General features: G+C 46.9%; 1 protein-coding gene across 1 annotated transcript; it reads right to left on the reverse strand.

The window, feature by feature from the left end:
* Positions 1-721: 721 nt before the first annotated feature.
* Positions 722-6,791, reverse strand: FOXI3 (forkhead box I3). The gene is made up of 2 exons (XM_032353788.1): positions 6,000-6,791; positions 722-3,098 (listed from the first exon to the last, which is right to left on the reverse strand). The coding sequence occupies exons 1-2, from the start codon at positions 6,724-6,726 to the stop codon at positions 2,473-2,475; spliced, it is 1,353 nt and encodes a 450-aa protein (XP_032209679.1). The 5' UTR covers positions 6,727-6,791; the 3' UTR covers positions 722-2,472.
* Positions 6,792-15,601: the final 8,810 nt, after the last annotated feature.

Consider the following 15,601-nt stretch of genomic DNA (forward strand, 5'->3'; position numbering starts at 1 on the left):
ACTCCTGGTGGTCTCGTGTGGCCCCAGCCAGGAGGAGAGGGGGTGCTTTGAGGATCAAACAGGTAGAGACCAGAGACGCTGAAATGTCCTGATGCACAGAATAACCTCTTCAACCCATTACCCACCCCACAAATACCACATGCTGAGGCCAAGAAGCCCTGGTCTAGAAACCACAGCTTTCAGGTTTCCTCTAGAAGGAGCCCAGTTCAAAAGTTTCCTATTTCCTTGGAAATAATGGGCTACCTGTGGCCCTCAAGGGGGCCACCGCACCCAAGGCTGCAGAGCCCCACCTGTGGACCGCTGCCAGGTGGTGAGATCTCACAGCAGCATTTCATTCTGGAAGAGATTGTCTGTGCACTTAGTTTGATCGAAGACAGAACTGTTACTCTGCTAAAAATCAAACTGCTCATCGGCCTACACACTATCCCCAAGGAGTAACTGTTTGGTTCCAGCCTTTCAGATGTGAGCAGGTGGGACAAATCCGACAAAAAACCGTTTGCTTTCACTCTCAACAAAATCCCTGTCATGGCTTCAGTGCCAGGCCCCTCACACCTCTCTTCCTTTAGGAGAAGCTGAAGACAGAAAAACAAATCCCTAAAAGTGGCCAGAAATCATCCCACTTAGAGTTTATTTCATGTGATTGTCAGCATGCAGTGTACTTTCTTGGGGAAAAAAAAGTTCTGTCCCAGTTCACATTATAAATTAATTTACAAATATAGAATTGTGTTAGAAGCAATATTTATAAAAGTCCATACGATTTTTCACAAAGAAAAATATCCACAGAAATTGGTTTTTGTACACACACAATCTGGGGGTAGGTAGTCTCTTTGGTTGTCTTTCTCTGTAATATTTAAAAAGTAATGGTGATGTTATTTATACCTCGATAAACTGTTTAAAAAATAATTTTCTGTATTGTGTATTTCAAAAGAAAAATTTAAGAATAATGCTGTGAGTCTCAGAAAAGAATACACAGGGAAAAGTTGAGGTTTTTTTTTACAATGTACGTGTGGTCCTTTTCCAAAAAAAAAAAAAAAAAAAATTAAATCCCCAAACCAACAATGTTCCTATCAAAGACCCAACAACATGGTACAAAGGCAATTCAGGGCATTCTATTCATCTTAATGGAGGCTGTTCCAATAAATCAACAATTATCCCCATTTTAATTAGCACCTCTTAGATAAGTTCAAACAATGGCTGAGCTCTGACTGGGCCCTGGGAGGGTGACCATGAACACCATTCAAATGAAGATACCTCTTGAGAAGTAAAAGGGAGTGCCAAAAATAAATTATATTGATAATTTTTTGACAACAAATGTTTTATTAAGAAACTATAAAAATTCCACTTAAAAAACTATTTTTAATAAAATTCTAGTATTTTGTTTTAAAAAATGAGAAATCCAAGACACATGCTAAAAGGGCTAGGACATCAAGTTAATGAGGACCATGGTCACCCTGGACCTCAGGCACATGGCAGAAGGCAGAGGTGGTGCCTATCCTTGCTGCTCAGCGATACTTACTTCAACCAGAAATCTTTGGTTAAATGAGACCTAGTTCATTCCTACCCCTAGACGCTATGTCTGCCTATGCACAATGGCACCTTCTTTTTTTTAGAACCAGAACAGACCTTCTAGCACTAGCTCTAGAGCCAGACTGCCTGGACCCGATCCGGCTCCACAACTTATTATCTGTGTGACCTTGGGGGAGTCACCTGACATCTGAACGTGAGGGGTAGTAACCATACCTAGCTCCCAAGGTTGTTGTGAGGATTAAATGACCTAATACAACCTCGAGTGTCCGTCTGAAACAGCGCTGGGCACTCACAGTTCTCGGGGGCAGCTTCCCGGCTATTAGTTAGTATCTACCGGGGCCCAAGCACGGAGCAGAAGCGGAGGTGACACAGGAGCTGGATGGAGCTCAGATGACCTGCACTGCGGTAGGACCCAGCACAGGATTTCAACTTTAATTCGTGGCCAAAAACTGCAAATGGAGGTTTCCTATAAACATCCAGATATGACTCTTCTAGACAAATGAGGATGCTGCCAGGCAGGAAAGTAACAAACGGCCCACAGCAGCCTTTTGTTGGTCCACCAGAGCGCTCCCTTACCTGCTTCAAGGGACCAACTGCTACCTCTTTCCTACTGATCAGCTTCATTCTTTGGCTCTTTGGACGACCCTTGGATACATATGAGCTCATAACCCTGTGCTACAGTGACAAACAGAACAGACATGGTCCCTGCCCTCACGCGGGGCTCACAGGCACTGTCCCCAACAGAGTGAGGTGGCTTTCTCTCCAGAGAAACCTGTAAAAGCGCACGGGGCTGCGGGAAGAGTTATCTACTGCTTCCATCGGGCCACAGGAGCACCTGGGCCTCCAGAGGAATGCAGAAGCCCACTTCCTGCCCCATGAAATCTGCATGTCACGAGACCTCGGGTGTGCATATTCAAGTCCGGAGGGTGGCTGTCCCAGGCTGTCCTAGACCTCGGAGCCCTCACGGGGGTAGATGAGGCTGTTGACCATGCTGAAGTTGTAGAAGGAGCTGCTGAACGGGCTGTTCTGACCCCCACCGCTGCTGGCAGGGAAGGGGCTGTAGTAGGAGGACCTCTGGCTGCTGCTGCCGTTGCTGGTACCGTTGCTCAGCGGCAAGCTGTCTGGTGGGGCTTCCGGGACGGAGCTGGCGGGGAACGTGCTGCTGGAGGCCAGGGGGCCCCCCTGGATCCCTAGGTGGCGGCCGGTGGGGACTGCCCGCGGGGTGCTCCCACTGCTGCTGACGCTCAGGGTGCTCAGGCTGCTGAAGAAGGTGTTGAGGCAAGGGGCGGAGGAGAGCAGGGACCCTCCCGGGGAGGAGGCAGTACTCTTTGCGCCCTCGGGGGACTCTGGGGACTGGGGCGGCCTTAGCAATGCAGGGGGGCTGTCTCCTTCGGGCTTCCCACCCACGCCTGACCCCAGTCCCGAAGAGAGCCCTTCTTCCGATTTTGCGGTCCCTGCGGCCACCGTGGAGGTGCCGCTGGCTTCGGAACGGCGCTTGCGCTTCCGACGGAAGTTCCCATTGTCAAACATTTTCTCACAGTTCGGATCCAGGGTCCAGTAATTCCCTTTCCCTGTGGAGAGGAGAAAGGCACGTAAGTCAGAGAAGCGCCCAGCTCAGGCCCCTGCAGTCACCTTCAGTTCAGCAAGGAGGAGCACAGACTCTCATAAATGCGGACTGAGATGAAGATTATCCTTTCGGGGAGACCTTGCTCCTCACCTTCTACAAGAAATCCGGAACAAAGGTGTTCTGGCCATTTCCACCTCCCCCTGGCAGTGTCTGCTACCTAAATCTTAAGACCTAATTCTAGGTCCAAGACACTTTTAATTACCCAACGCCTTCCCCTCCGGATCCATACGCTGTACCCTAGCAAAATCTTGGTGCTGCTTAAATTCGAGCCCACATTTCTTTATTTACAGAAGTAGGCATAAGGATAATGCCCATTTCATAGACTTATGCGAGGGTTAAGTGCTGTCTCCACAGAGAAGCTGGCACACAGCAGTGAAAATCACTATCTGTTATTGTTATTGGCTGAAAGGTACACTATTTGTCCCTGAAACAAACAAAACACACACACTCCACTGGAAAAAGCAACCTCAAATCATTTATCTTGCCAAATAAAAATTACAAAAGTTACCACTGAGCCATCAGTTGTTTTAACAACTTGGGTAACATTGTTCATGGTACAGGAAGCTCCTGCAGTCTACATGCCCCCCCTCCCCCACCTTGAGCAGCAGAGGCCCTGCATCCCTCACCCCGCAGATCTCAGATCAGAGCCTCAGGTAACGCATGCAGAGCCAGTCTTCTGCTTAAAAAACTTCCCCCACTACCTAGTACAACTGAGGTAAAAAAGACTTGTCACTTGGAGGATTTTCTCTCTCAGTAACTTTTATCATTCCCAGTAAATAGGATCTTTGACATGTGAAAGCACTGCTCAGCACTTATCCCATTAAGTGCTTTTACATGGACAACTTCTGCTGCCCCTCACAGCTCTGTGGAGGCAGCACTATCAGTGCCTCCATTTTTCAGATGGTGAAACTGAGGGGCAGATGGGTTAGTAACCTGCAGTATTCCCAGTTGGTAATGGGAATTTAAGGGATTTAAGCAGGCTGACTCTAGACTCCGCATTCTTACCTAACCACTGTGTTAGGTTGCCTGCACAAACCAGCACACACCCCTCCAAGCCCATTATCTTCATTAACACATTTTTTGCAAATAGTTGCAAAAAGAAAAAATTCTTATTCATACAACTACCATCTAGATGGTAGTACCTGCACCTGATATTGGGCCCCTAAGTCCCAAAGGCTTTGACAAGACACTAGCTAAAGACACCAACTTTTTAGAAAGTCTCAAAGAATATACATGACAATTAATGTGATAATCTCAGGTGATTCAGAGGCCAGACTGGGAAGCTGCACCTTCCAGAACTGTACGTCCTGTCCAATACAGTAACCACTTGCCACACACACGGCTGTCGGGCACTTGAAAAGTGTGTAGTCCAAAATGCCAAGTGGAATCAAACACACATAGGATTCTGAATACTTAATACCAAAAAAAAAAGTATCTCAGTAAAAATTTTTATATTTGGGGCGCCTGGGTGGCTCAGTGGGTTAAGCCGCTGCCTTCGGCTCAGGTCATGATCTCAGGGTTCTGGGATCGAGTCCCGCATCGGGCTCTCTGCTCAGCAGGGAGCCTGCTTCCTCCTCTCTCTCTCTGCCTGCCTCTCTGCCTACTTGTAATCTCTCTCTGTCAAATAAATAAATAAATCTTTAAAAAAAAATTTTTTTTATTTGGTTTATGTTGAAACAGTAGTTTGGGTGAATTAAAAATAGTAAAAATAATTTCATCAGTTTTTTTTTTTTACCTTTTTAAATGTGGCTTCCAGAAAATTTGCCATCACATGTGATTTATACTGTATTTCCATTGGAAAGCTCCCCTCTAGAATACACTGGGGGCAGGGGGTGGGGGGAGGGAACACTCCAGAGCATTTTACACAAACTCCTCGGTCTCTGCAGCATGCAACTGAAACCTTTTCATTTCTCTTTTGCCCATCACACCTGTCCCCTACCTGGTTACCAGAGCCTTCTGAAAACGTCAAGTATAATCGTGTTTCCCTTCTTTTTGGGTCCACCCCACTTCTTCTCAGGTAGAGGAAAACCACTCACAGCACTACACTGTAACCCAGCCCTTCCCAGCAGAGGGCTTAGCAGCAAATTTGGAGTTTTCATTTTTACATTTGGAAACGGTAAGGCACCGAAACCACAATTTGCAGGACCCCAGCTAAAGCTCTCTGATTCCTCTTGGCCCTCTGTCCCGACGCCTGTGTCACGACCCCCATAACATTACTCTCAAGGTAGGCTCTTGTTTCATGAAGGACACCGTTGATCACGTCTTAGGAACCTGGGGCAGGAAGAAGGGCATCCAGGGACAGCCTGAAAGGCCTGCTGTTGCTCTGTCTCTCACCACCGCTTCGGTGCAATGGGGTGTGATTCTCAGCTCACCTGAATCCCTTTACAGTTGTCCCTTATCTAAGATCGCACGCGGGTTCTTACTGCTAACCTACCTCCCTGTGACTTGGACCGTCCCTTCAATCGGCATGATGAACACCACCCAGGGGTGGCTTCCCGTCTGAAGATACGGTCTTTTTCCTTCTTCTCTAAATGGCCAGCCTCAGCGCGCGTGTGTGTGAGAACGTGTGTGCGTGGGGGGGGGGGGTAGGTGTAAGGGGCGAGCTCCACTCCCACCGGCTCCCCGCTCTGAGGACCCTCTGATGGTTCCCTTTGTCCTCCGGCTTGCCCTCACCCCGGCCAGACGAGGTCGGAGGTTCGGGTGGTGGGTACCCACCCCGGCTCCCATCCCCAGTTAGAGAGGACCCTGCGTGGAGCTTCAAGTCAAGCCCCACGCCAACGCGACCCTTGCCCGCGCGCCGCTGCCCCCCACTCCCCGGCGGGCAGCACTTGTCCGGCGGCCTCACCTGGGTCGTCCTCGTCGCGGGGTACCTTCTTGAAGCAGTCGTTGAGCGACAGGTTGTGGCGGATGGAGTTCTGCCAGCCGGCCTTGCTGCGCTGGTAGAAGGGGAAGCTGTCGGCCACGAACTGGTAGATGTGGCTGAGCGTGAGCTTGCGCTCGGGCGCGCTCTGAATGGCCATGGCGATGAGCGCCGAGTACGAGTAGGGCGGCCGCACCATCTTCATCAGGTCCTCGCGGCTGGCCATGGACAGCCAGCCCAGCTCCCCGGGCGCGGCGGGCCCCGCGGGCGAGGCGGGCGCGGCGGGCGCGGGCTGAGCGAAGGCCCGCTGCGCGCAGCCGAAGGTGCCGGCGGCGGGGGGCGGCTGCAGGAAGGGCCCGGCGGCGCCCCCGGGGGGCGGGGGAGGCGGCGGCGGGGCACCCAGGTACGCCGCGGCGGCGGCGGCAGCGGCGGCGGCGGGCGGGCCGCCCACGCCCGGCCCGTTGAGCCACAGGTAGGGGTTGGCGGCGGCGGCGGCGGGCGGCGCGGCGTAGTCTGCCAGCCCGTAGGGCGCCCTGGCGGCCGGAGGGGCGCCCTGGGCGGCGGCGGCGGCAGGCGGGGGCAGGCCGGGCTGCGAGTAGACGCCGAAGTTGTCGCCGCAGTAGAGAGCCATGTCGGTGGCCGTCGGCGGGTGCGGCGCGGCGGCGGCGGCGAGAGGCGAGCGGGGCTGGTCTCGCCGCGCGGGCGAGAGCATCCCTTTGGGGGCCCACCCCACGGCCCCGCCTCGGCCCTCGCAGGACGACCGGTGCTCGGGGTGGGGGTGGGGGGGTCGGCGGCGCGCGGAACGCCTGCGGTTCGGCCTCTTATAACCGTCTGCGGCGCGGCTCCTCCCGGGCCGGCCCGGGGCTGGGCGGCGGCCCGCGGGCCGGGGCTCTCCACGCCCCCGCCACGCCCCACCTGCCCGCGCAGCCCGGCGGAGCGCGCCCCAGCCCTCGCGCCGCCCGCTCGCCCCTGGAGCCCCCCCCGCCCCTCCCCCGGAGTCCCCCGCCCCGCCCCCGGGGCCCCTTCTCTGCCCGCGCGGGGAGCCCGGGAGAGGCCGGCGCCTCCAGGTTGAAGGCGAAAGGCACCTCATTCCCCGCCGGCGCGTTCTTAGCTCAGGAGAAGAAAGGAAATAACGAATTTTGAAACCCAGAGAAGAGAACCCAAACGGTACAACTGTTTTCCAAAAAGTTCCCCGGAGGAGTTTGGGTGGCCGCGCAGACCACCTGCCTGGCCCCCTGCGGTTTTCTACTCAAGCTTCTGCACCTTTTGTCATTGAGTTACTGGATTCCCGGCCAGTCCCAACAGATCGGCTTCTCGCCGAAAATAATAGAAGCAATTAACAACTCTCTGGGGTATACGGTAGATTTTTTTTTTACCGGGCATCCTTGGAGTGTCCCCTTCTCCCTCGGGGATTCTGTGACGGGAGGGACTGAAATCGGTTTTTAATTTTTCTAACCTTGTCTCTAAACACATAACTATACGTTCGTTCACATTCGGCAAGTATTTGTTCGTTTTAAGTCCGGTTTGTGCAGTCCTTTGGTGTGATTTGTTTTCTTCAAAAACAGAAGGGCGTGTGTTTTCAGAGACATTTAAATAAGTGGGTTCGGAATTAGCATTTTAAAGCCAACTGTAATTTAAACTGTGCCAGAAGCGCTCATTTACAAAAATGGTCTCAACGAATTATGGCATAGGACTTGCTTTCTACTTTTCTAAGTTTTGAAATGCGGATCCTCCCTGGAAAAACAAGCAAAACAGGTAAAATACTGTGGCGACCCCACGAGCCCCGCAATCGTTATTTATTCTCTCCGTACAATAATAAGAAAATTGTTTCTCTTACAGTTTAAAATTATTCCTAAATGTGATCTTAACAGGTGACAAGTCTGAGAATTTCACTTAAGCGGGAAGAGAGGAGGGGAAAGCGCTTTTCTGTTTGCCAACTGCAGGCGGAGAGTTAATATTTACTAATTCGGAAATCCACCCCCCCACTCCGCATTTATTTTCGTGTTATAAATTCAGTAATGTACTTTACAGGAAACTATTATCTTCTATTATCTCGTTCCTTAAAAAATGACATCCAGAGATATTTAACTAGTAAATCGTGATACCTAAAATGCAAAACACGGTTCAAATGTAAATATTTTTCTTATCTTTTCTGGAACCAGAAAAGAATTATTCTCATCTCAAAATTAGGGCGCTGTTTCTTTCAATCTCTTGGCAAATGCTATAGAATGGAATAGTGTTTGTTTAAGGGTCTAAATTTTCTTTGTGTAGTTAAGCACAGTGTTGTGGATTTTTTTTCCTTCCTTCCCAAATAGTCTCAAACAAGGTGGTTTGGGGACTTCTCTTGGGATGTTAATAATGATGACAACTATAACCCATGAAATTTGAAAGCAATTTTTAAATAAGTTATAATGCCCCAATTTAACATTTGTTCTTAAGTTTAAAGATCTAACTATAAAAGAGAAAGTCCAAAAGAAAAGCTAGGAACCGAGATGGCAATAAATTAAAAAACATTTGGGACCATCTCCCCTTTCCTAACTGATGTCATTAACGCCTATCACACCTTCCCTTATTTTTTAACAAATTGCTTGTGTATACATACTTTGCAGTTTTTCAGGATTGTTGTTTTGTTGTTTGTCTAATTCTTAACCCAGTAGCTCCAAATTATTCTGAGTAAGAGGCCATGATTGCAGATTATTGTTTCTTGCTTTGATTAAAGGTTCTAACTACTAGTTATTTTTGTGCCTTAACTACAGTATTATCTTTAGTGGACTTTAGTTTTACTTAAAAATGACAGAGCCACCTAGCGGCTCTTTGCCTCTGTTACAGCAGACATCTGGCAGGGATTTGTAAGGTGGACACCCCCTCTAGGGTTTGAAAGTTTTACTTTTCTGCTTTCAATCACATCTTAATTAGATAAGCTTAAAACTATTATTGGTCAATAGCCTGGGGCTTTTCAATGTCAACGTTAAAATAATTTTTAATCCCTATTTTTTAAAAAAGGATTTATTTATTTGAGAGAGTGGGGGAGGGGCAAGGGAGAGGGAGAATCTCAAGCAGTTGCCCACTGAGTGAGAATCCGACTCCGGATTCAATCCCATGACCCATGAGATCATGACCTGAGCCGAAACCAGGAGTCAGAGGCTTAACCAACTGAGCCACCCACATGCCCCAATCCCAATTTTTTTAAATTAAATTTTAAACATTTGGTGTACTTAAAAAAAAAAAAAAATCCACAGGATAAAAAATGTGCTTGAAATGCAAGCTCCCCATAATAAGACTTTGTCACATTGCCTTTTCACAAAAAGATGAGTCAAGGCTATTGATTAATGCTTCTATGCCAATGTGAAATAGAGAGGCTATCACATGTTTCCATCGCTGGCAAATAAAACACTTGGGGAAAATATGATAAGAAGTAAACTCTGGTGCCAGTGGAGATGAAAAAGGAAACAGAGGAGGTGAGCAAAGAACTCAAGAAAACTCAAATTGTAACTAGAGAATATGGTTTTGGGAATCATGGAGCCAGGATAATACTACCACATAAGCCAAAATATAGAAGATTTATTAGTGCATTTATTATATGGGGGATTTAAGAAAGGATGTTGAGGGACATCTGGGTGGCTCAGTCAGTTAAGTGTCTGCCTTCGGTTCAGGTCATGATTTTAGGATCCTGGGATTGAGCCCCACATCATAGGGCTCCCTGAGGCCTTCTCAAATGAAGGCTGCACTCCCCCTCCCACACTTCCTTCCTGGGGGCCCAGGGGGTGTTCAGTCCCTGCTCTCACACATTAGCGGGTGGCTCATCCCACCCTTTGCCCCCTCATTTCCAGTCACCCAACTCCTGCTCCCCAAATCTGTCACCCACTCTCCTGGGTGTTCTGGAGGATAGGGACTGTGTCATTCCCTGCTCCCTTTCTTCCAGTGCTAACAATTAAGGAACACGGACCAAATACCTAACTTTGTGTTAAGCCCCTTACCTGCAACATCTCACTGAATTCTCATAGCCATCCTGTGAAATAAGAAAGAAACCATAGTTTATGGTTGAAGCCACAGAAAGAAAAGTTAAGTAATTTATCTGTGGTCTCCCAGCTTCTAAGAGTGCAGCCAGGATTCCAGCCCAGGCTGGCCAGCTGAGGGGCCCTTTGAGAATCGCTCTCAGCTGTAACTGCCTCCTGCATTATTTCCCCAGAGCCCGGTCCAGTGCCTGACTTTGGGACATGCTCAATTATCGTGTGCTGCTTGAATAAATTGAACAGTTAAAAACCGTTAGATGGTATCAGCTCTATACATCATAGATGGTGTAATCCCTGAAACATTAAACGGTGCCACCTCTTACCCTCTCTCATCAAAGGCAACCACTTGCCAGCAGTGTCTTATGCTCTCCTCCAGAAAACATTTCGAGGTACTTACTGGTCCAACTCTGTATGCATTTTAAAATGTCCAAGAATGGAATCTGTGTTCCTCACTTGGCTCTGCACCTTCTCCTTGCATTAATATATTTTGAAGAACCTTCAAAAACAGCCCATATGTCCATATGTCTACCTCGTTTTGTTCACCTGGTGTTCCCTTTCCTAGGATATTCAGTGAGGACCCACCAGTATGACTGTGTAGATGGTTTCTAGCCTGTGTTTGTTCTAAATTGGGGGTGCCCCTCTGGACCTGTTAGGCAATATTTTGAATGTAACCTACTTTTGATGGATCCCTGGATTATGTCTTCTTCTTTTTTTTAAGTAAGCTCTGCACCCAACATGGGCCTTGAATTCAGAACCCCGAAATCAAGAGTTATATACTCTACTGACTGAGCCAGCCAGGTGCCTCAGGATTATTACCTTAAAAAAAAAAAAAAAAAAGACTTAATTTACTTGTGATAGTAAATTCCTTGCTGGGATTTGCTGGGTCACAGGATATGTACCTTTAAATGTTTGATTCTGACAAATTGCTCTGCCACAAGGTGGCCCAGTTTATGCCACCCCTAGGTTCCCCACGGATGCCTTCTTCCTTCACCTTGGCTAAGGCTGGATTTGTTCAGTTCTTTTGATTTTTACCAATCTTAAAAGCACAGAGACATATTTTGAAAAAAACGTTTTGCTTTGTTTTTCTTATGAATGAATTTAAGTACCTAGTCATTTTAATTTTTTTTTTTAAGGTTTTATTTATTTGAGAGAGAATGAACAAGCAAGAGCCAGGGAGAGGGACCGAGGCAGAGAGAGAAGCAGGCTCCCTGCTGAGCAGGGAGCCAGGTGTGGGACTCAAGCCCAGGACCCCAGGATCATGACCCGAGTGGAAGATAGACGCTTAACCGACTGAGCCACGCAGGTGCCCCTTTAATTTCTTTTATATGAATTGCCTGTCGTGATCTTTCACCCATGTTTCTACATTTTTAAAAAAGTGAATGTTTCTGAGCTCCTTGCAGTTAAGGACATGAACCCTTTTTACTCCAAGGGATTGCAAATAATTTCTTCATTAAAACTATCTCTTCTCGGGGCGCCTGGGTGGCTCAGTGGGATAAAGCCTCTGCCTTCGGCTCAGGTCATGATCCCGGGGTCCTGGGATCGAGCCCCGCATCGGGCTCTCTGCTCAGCGGGGAGCCTGCTTTGCCCTCTCTCTCTGCCTGCCTCTCTGCCTACTTGTGATCTCTTCTGTCAAATAAATAAATAAAATCTTTAAAAACAAAAAACAAAAACTATCACTTCTCTCGGTGTATGCCATAACACGTTGTCCTGGTTTTCTTTCTTTCTCTTCTGTATCTACCAAAAGGACAAGTTTCTCATCTCATTCTTTGAATATGGTTTTTTGTTCCCTCAGATTCTGAACCTTGGCCCTCTTCTTTTCCTCTATACATCCTTCATGGGTTGTCACATCTAATCCCATGGCTTTAATCACTGGGGTAGACATGTTGTAGCTGTTATTGCCTGTTTGGCAACTCTATAAAAAAAACACCCCTCCATTACTTGAGGGGTCTTGAGGTTTGCATGGGATGGACTCTTGGGCAGGGGTGGGCCGTTGGGCTGGAAACTCAGACGTAGCCCTCACCAATGTTATTTATTTTTTTCCCTACACTAATGATTTGTTTGAGGTGGGTGAGCGATTTGAGGTAAGTCATTTAAGACTTTCTTGGAACTTCTACTGGGATTATCAGGAAGAAGCTCCTTTCTTCACATGGATTGGTTGCTGTACAGAGGTTATAATCCTGAAATGGCTATCTTTGATATTATAAGGGAGACTTTGCCTGAGAATGTAGGTGACACCAAGTAAACCTGAGTGACAGAAAGGAAGGACTTATCCTGGATCCAAGATTTGATTGAATCCCTTTACCCGGGATCCTCCATCATACCCTTGGTTTCTTCAGCCAACAGATTTCCTTGTAGATTCAGCAAGTTAGGATGGTGTTACAGGCTGAATTGTGTTCCCCCCAAATTAATATGTTGATATTTTAACCTCTGGTACCTCGGAATGTGACTGGAGATAGGGTCTTTAAAGAGGTCATTAAGGTGGACCTTAATCCAACATATTTAGTGTCTTTACAGAAGAGGGGCATTTAGGACACAGACATGTATACACAGAGGACAGACCATGTGAAGACACTGGAAGAAAATGATCATCTACAAGCCCAGAAGAGAGGTCCTCAGAGGAAACCAACCCTGCTGATACCTTCATCTTAGACTTGTAACCTCCAGAACTATGAGGAAAGAAGTTTCTGGTAGTTAAGCCACTCAGTCTGTAGTATTTTGTTTTGGCTGCCCTAGCAACTAATACAGGTGAGTTTTTAATCCCTTTCAAAAGTAATTGCTGGAAAAAAAAAAAGTAAGTGCTGGTGGGGTGCCTGGGTGGCTCAGTGGGTTAAAGCCTCTGCCTTTGGCTTGGGTCATGACCTCGGGATCCTGGGATCGAGCCCTGCATCAGGCTCTCTGCTCAGCGGGGATCCTGCTTCCCCCTCTCTCTCTGCCTGCCTCTCTGCCTACTTGTGATCTCTGTCAAATAAATAAGTAAAATCTTTAAAAAAAAAAGTTGTTGCTGGTGATTTGCTAATTTCTCATATGAGCTCCTGGTCCAGTGATCAACTCCTACTGAACCCGTCCTCTTCATTTTTTTATAAGTCACCTCAAATCCAACATCTAAGCAGGGTCATCCCAATTCTCCTAAAATCTACTTCCTCTGTATTCCGTATCTCTGTGACGCCCTCTCTCCCGTTGACCTATTACCTCAACCAGAGTTCCTCTGCCTCATTGACTGAAACTTGCCATGGTCCCTCTTGACTCTGTCCTAGTGGCAACACCGAAGGTTAAACCACCATTTTCCCTCTCCTGATTATTGCAGTTGGCTCCTCACTGATCTCCCGAGTTCCTTTTGTCGCTTTCCAATTCTCCCTCCACATCCCCCTCTTAATGATTTTTTTAAAAATGGCAAAACCAGTCATGACACTCCCCTGCTTTCAACTCTACTGCTCTTAGGATCCAAGCTCCATAGAATGGCAGATGTGATCCGAGGAGAGGTAACTCCCATTGTTGGCCAGCCTGTCTCGCTCGTCTACCCTCCATGCTCACGCTGATCTCTCTTCTAAGAAAGCTCAGTATCCCCCCACAGCCAGTCATTCTGATATCTTCTTCATGTTTCTCTGTATCACGTATGCTCGACTCCTTAACGTTTTCTTTTTTTTTAAGATTTTATTTATTTATTTGACAGACAGAGATCACAAGTAGGCAGAGAGGCAGGTAGGAAGAGGGAGAAGCAGGCTCCCCGCTGAGCAGAGAGACCGATGCAGGGCTCAATACCATGTGATCACGGCTCCTGAGCCGAAGGCAGAGGCTTTAACCCACTGAGCCACCCAGGCGCCCCAGCAGTTTTCTCTTAGTTAATTCAACTTTTGAAATTAAATTTCAATAGGGAAGGTGGGTGGGGGAGGGTAAAATAGGTAATGGGAATTAAGGAATGCTCTTGTCCTGATGAGCACCTGTACGGAACTGAATCACTGTATTTACACCTGAAACGAATCTAACACTGCAGGTTAAGTGTCCTGGAACACAAATTAATTAATTAATTAAATTCCACCATTTGGAAAGGCAACCATATAGCACTGCTGTAGAAATTATACTCTAGGGACGCCTGGGTGGCTCAGTTGGTTGAGCCGCTGCCTTTGGCTCGGGTCATGATCCCGGAGTCCTGGGATCGAGTCCCGCATCGGGCTCCTTGCTCAGTGGGGAGCCTGCTTCTCTCTCTGCCTCTGCCTGCCGCTCTGCCTGCTTGTGTTCTCCCGCACTCTCTCTCTCTGACAAATAAATAAATAAAATCTTTAAAAAAGAAAAGAAATTATACTCTAAATTTTAATATTATACACAGACAGAGAGAATCTCGGTCATATACAGAAGGTAAACAATTTAAATGGATCATTAATATTACTAATAAAATTGGTCCCTTAAGTAATGGTGATAAATATTAAGAAATTTTTAAATAAAAATATAAACGATGTAGGGCCACCTGGCTGGCTCAGTCAGAAGAGGGTGGGATTCTTGATCTCAGGGGTAATGAGTTCGAACCCCATACTGGGTGTAGAGAGTACTAAAATAAATAAATAAATAAATAAATAAATAAACTTAAAAAAATAAATAAAGTAATACAAGTAAGGGTAAATGTAATTTCATTAACATAAACCTAAATCTGAAAATAAATTCCTCAATAAGAACATCATTGCTTATAATCAGTTTAGTAACAAAGTGATATTCAGTTTAATAATTTTTTTTAAATCAAGATTAACACACAGTTCTACATTATTTAAAAAAATGTGTTTTGGGAGGTGCCTGGGTGGCTCAGTGGGTTAAGCCGCTGCCTTCGGCTCAGGTCATGATCTCAGGGTCCTGGGATTGAGTCCCGCATCGGGCTCTCTGCTCAGCAGGGAGCCTGCTTCCTCCTCTCTCTCTCTGTCTGCCTCTCTGCCTACTTGTGATCTCTCTCTGTCAAATAAGTAAATAAAATCTTTAAAAAAAAAAAAAAAAGAATTGCAGCTTATATGTGTTTTACTTGGGAATGGAAAAATTTATTAAATTGCTCCATGTGATAGGTTTGGCCAACTTTTATTTTTAAATGTTTGATTCAGGAAAGCATCTGAAATAATCCTTAGGATCTATTGTAAATTTAGGAAGGTTTTAGCCAAGATAATATCCAAAAAGGAACAGAGAAAGGATTTCTTGTGCCGTGACCACTGTCGCTGGACAATGTTATAAAGTATTTTTATCAACCTTGTCCAAGTGCTTTTTTCATGCCCTGCAAAATACTTTCAGCGAATATTTCAGCTTAATTTGTTATGAGGTTCATTTATGAGTTCCAGGAATATATATTGAGCGTGACAGACCCTGGCCCTGGCTCCAGACACAATACATCACGAATCCTTGCACCCACACAGTGTCAGAGAGGGGAAAGTGCCCACTCTGTTTGACCCAGAGGACCAAGGAACCCAGAAGACCCGGGCTACAAGCTTACAGTTCTCAAGGTCACTTTATCTTGCCTTGAAATACTGAAATAAGCATGTCTTTTAAGGATAAATTAGGCTTTCAAGTGAGCAAAACTTATCTATCAGATATGCTAATTCGTCA

This window comes from Mustela erminea, chromosome 7 (assembly GCF_009829155.1).
Source record: "Mustela erminea isolate mMusErm1 chromosome 7, mMusErm1.Pri, whole genome shotgun sequence".
Taxonomy (NCBI): Eukaryota; Metazoa; Chordata; class Mammalia; order Carnivora; family Mustelidae; genus Mustela; species Mustela erminea.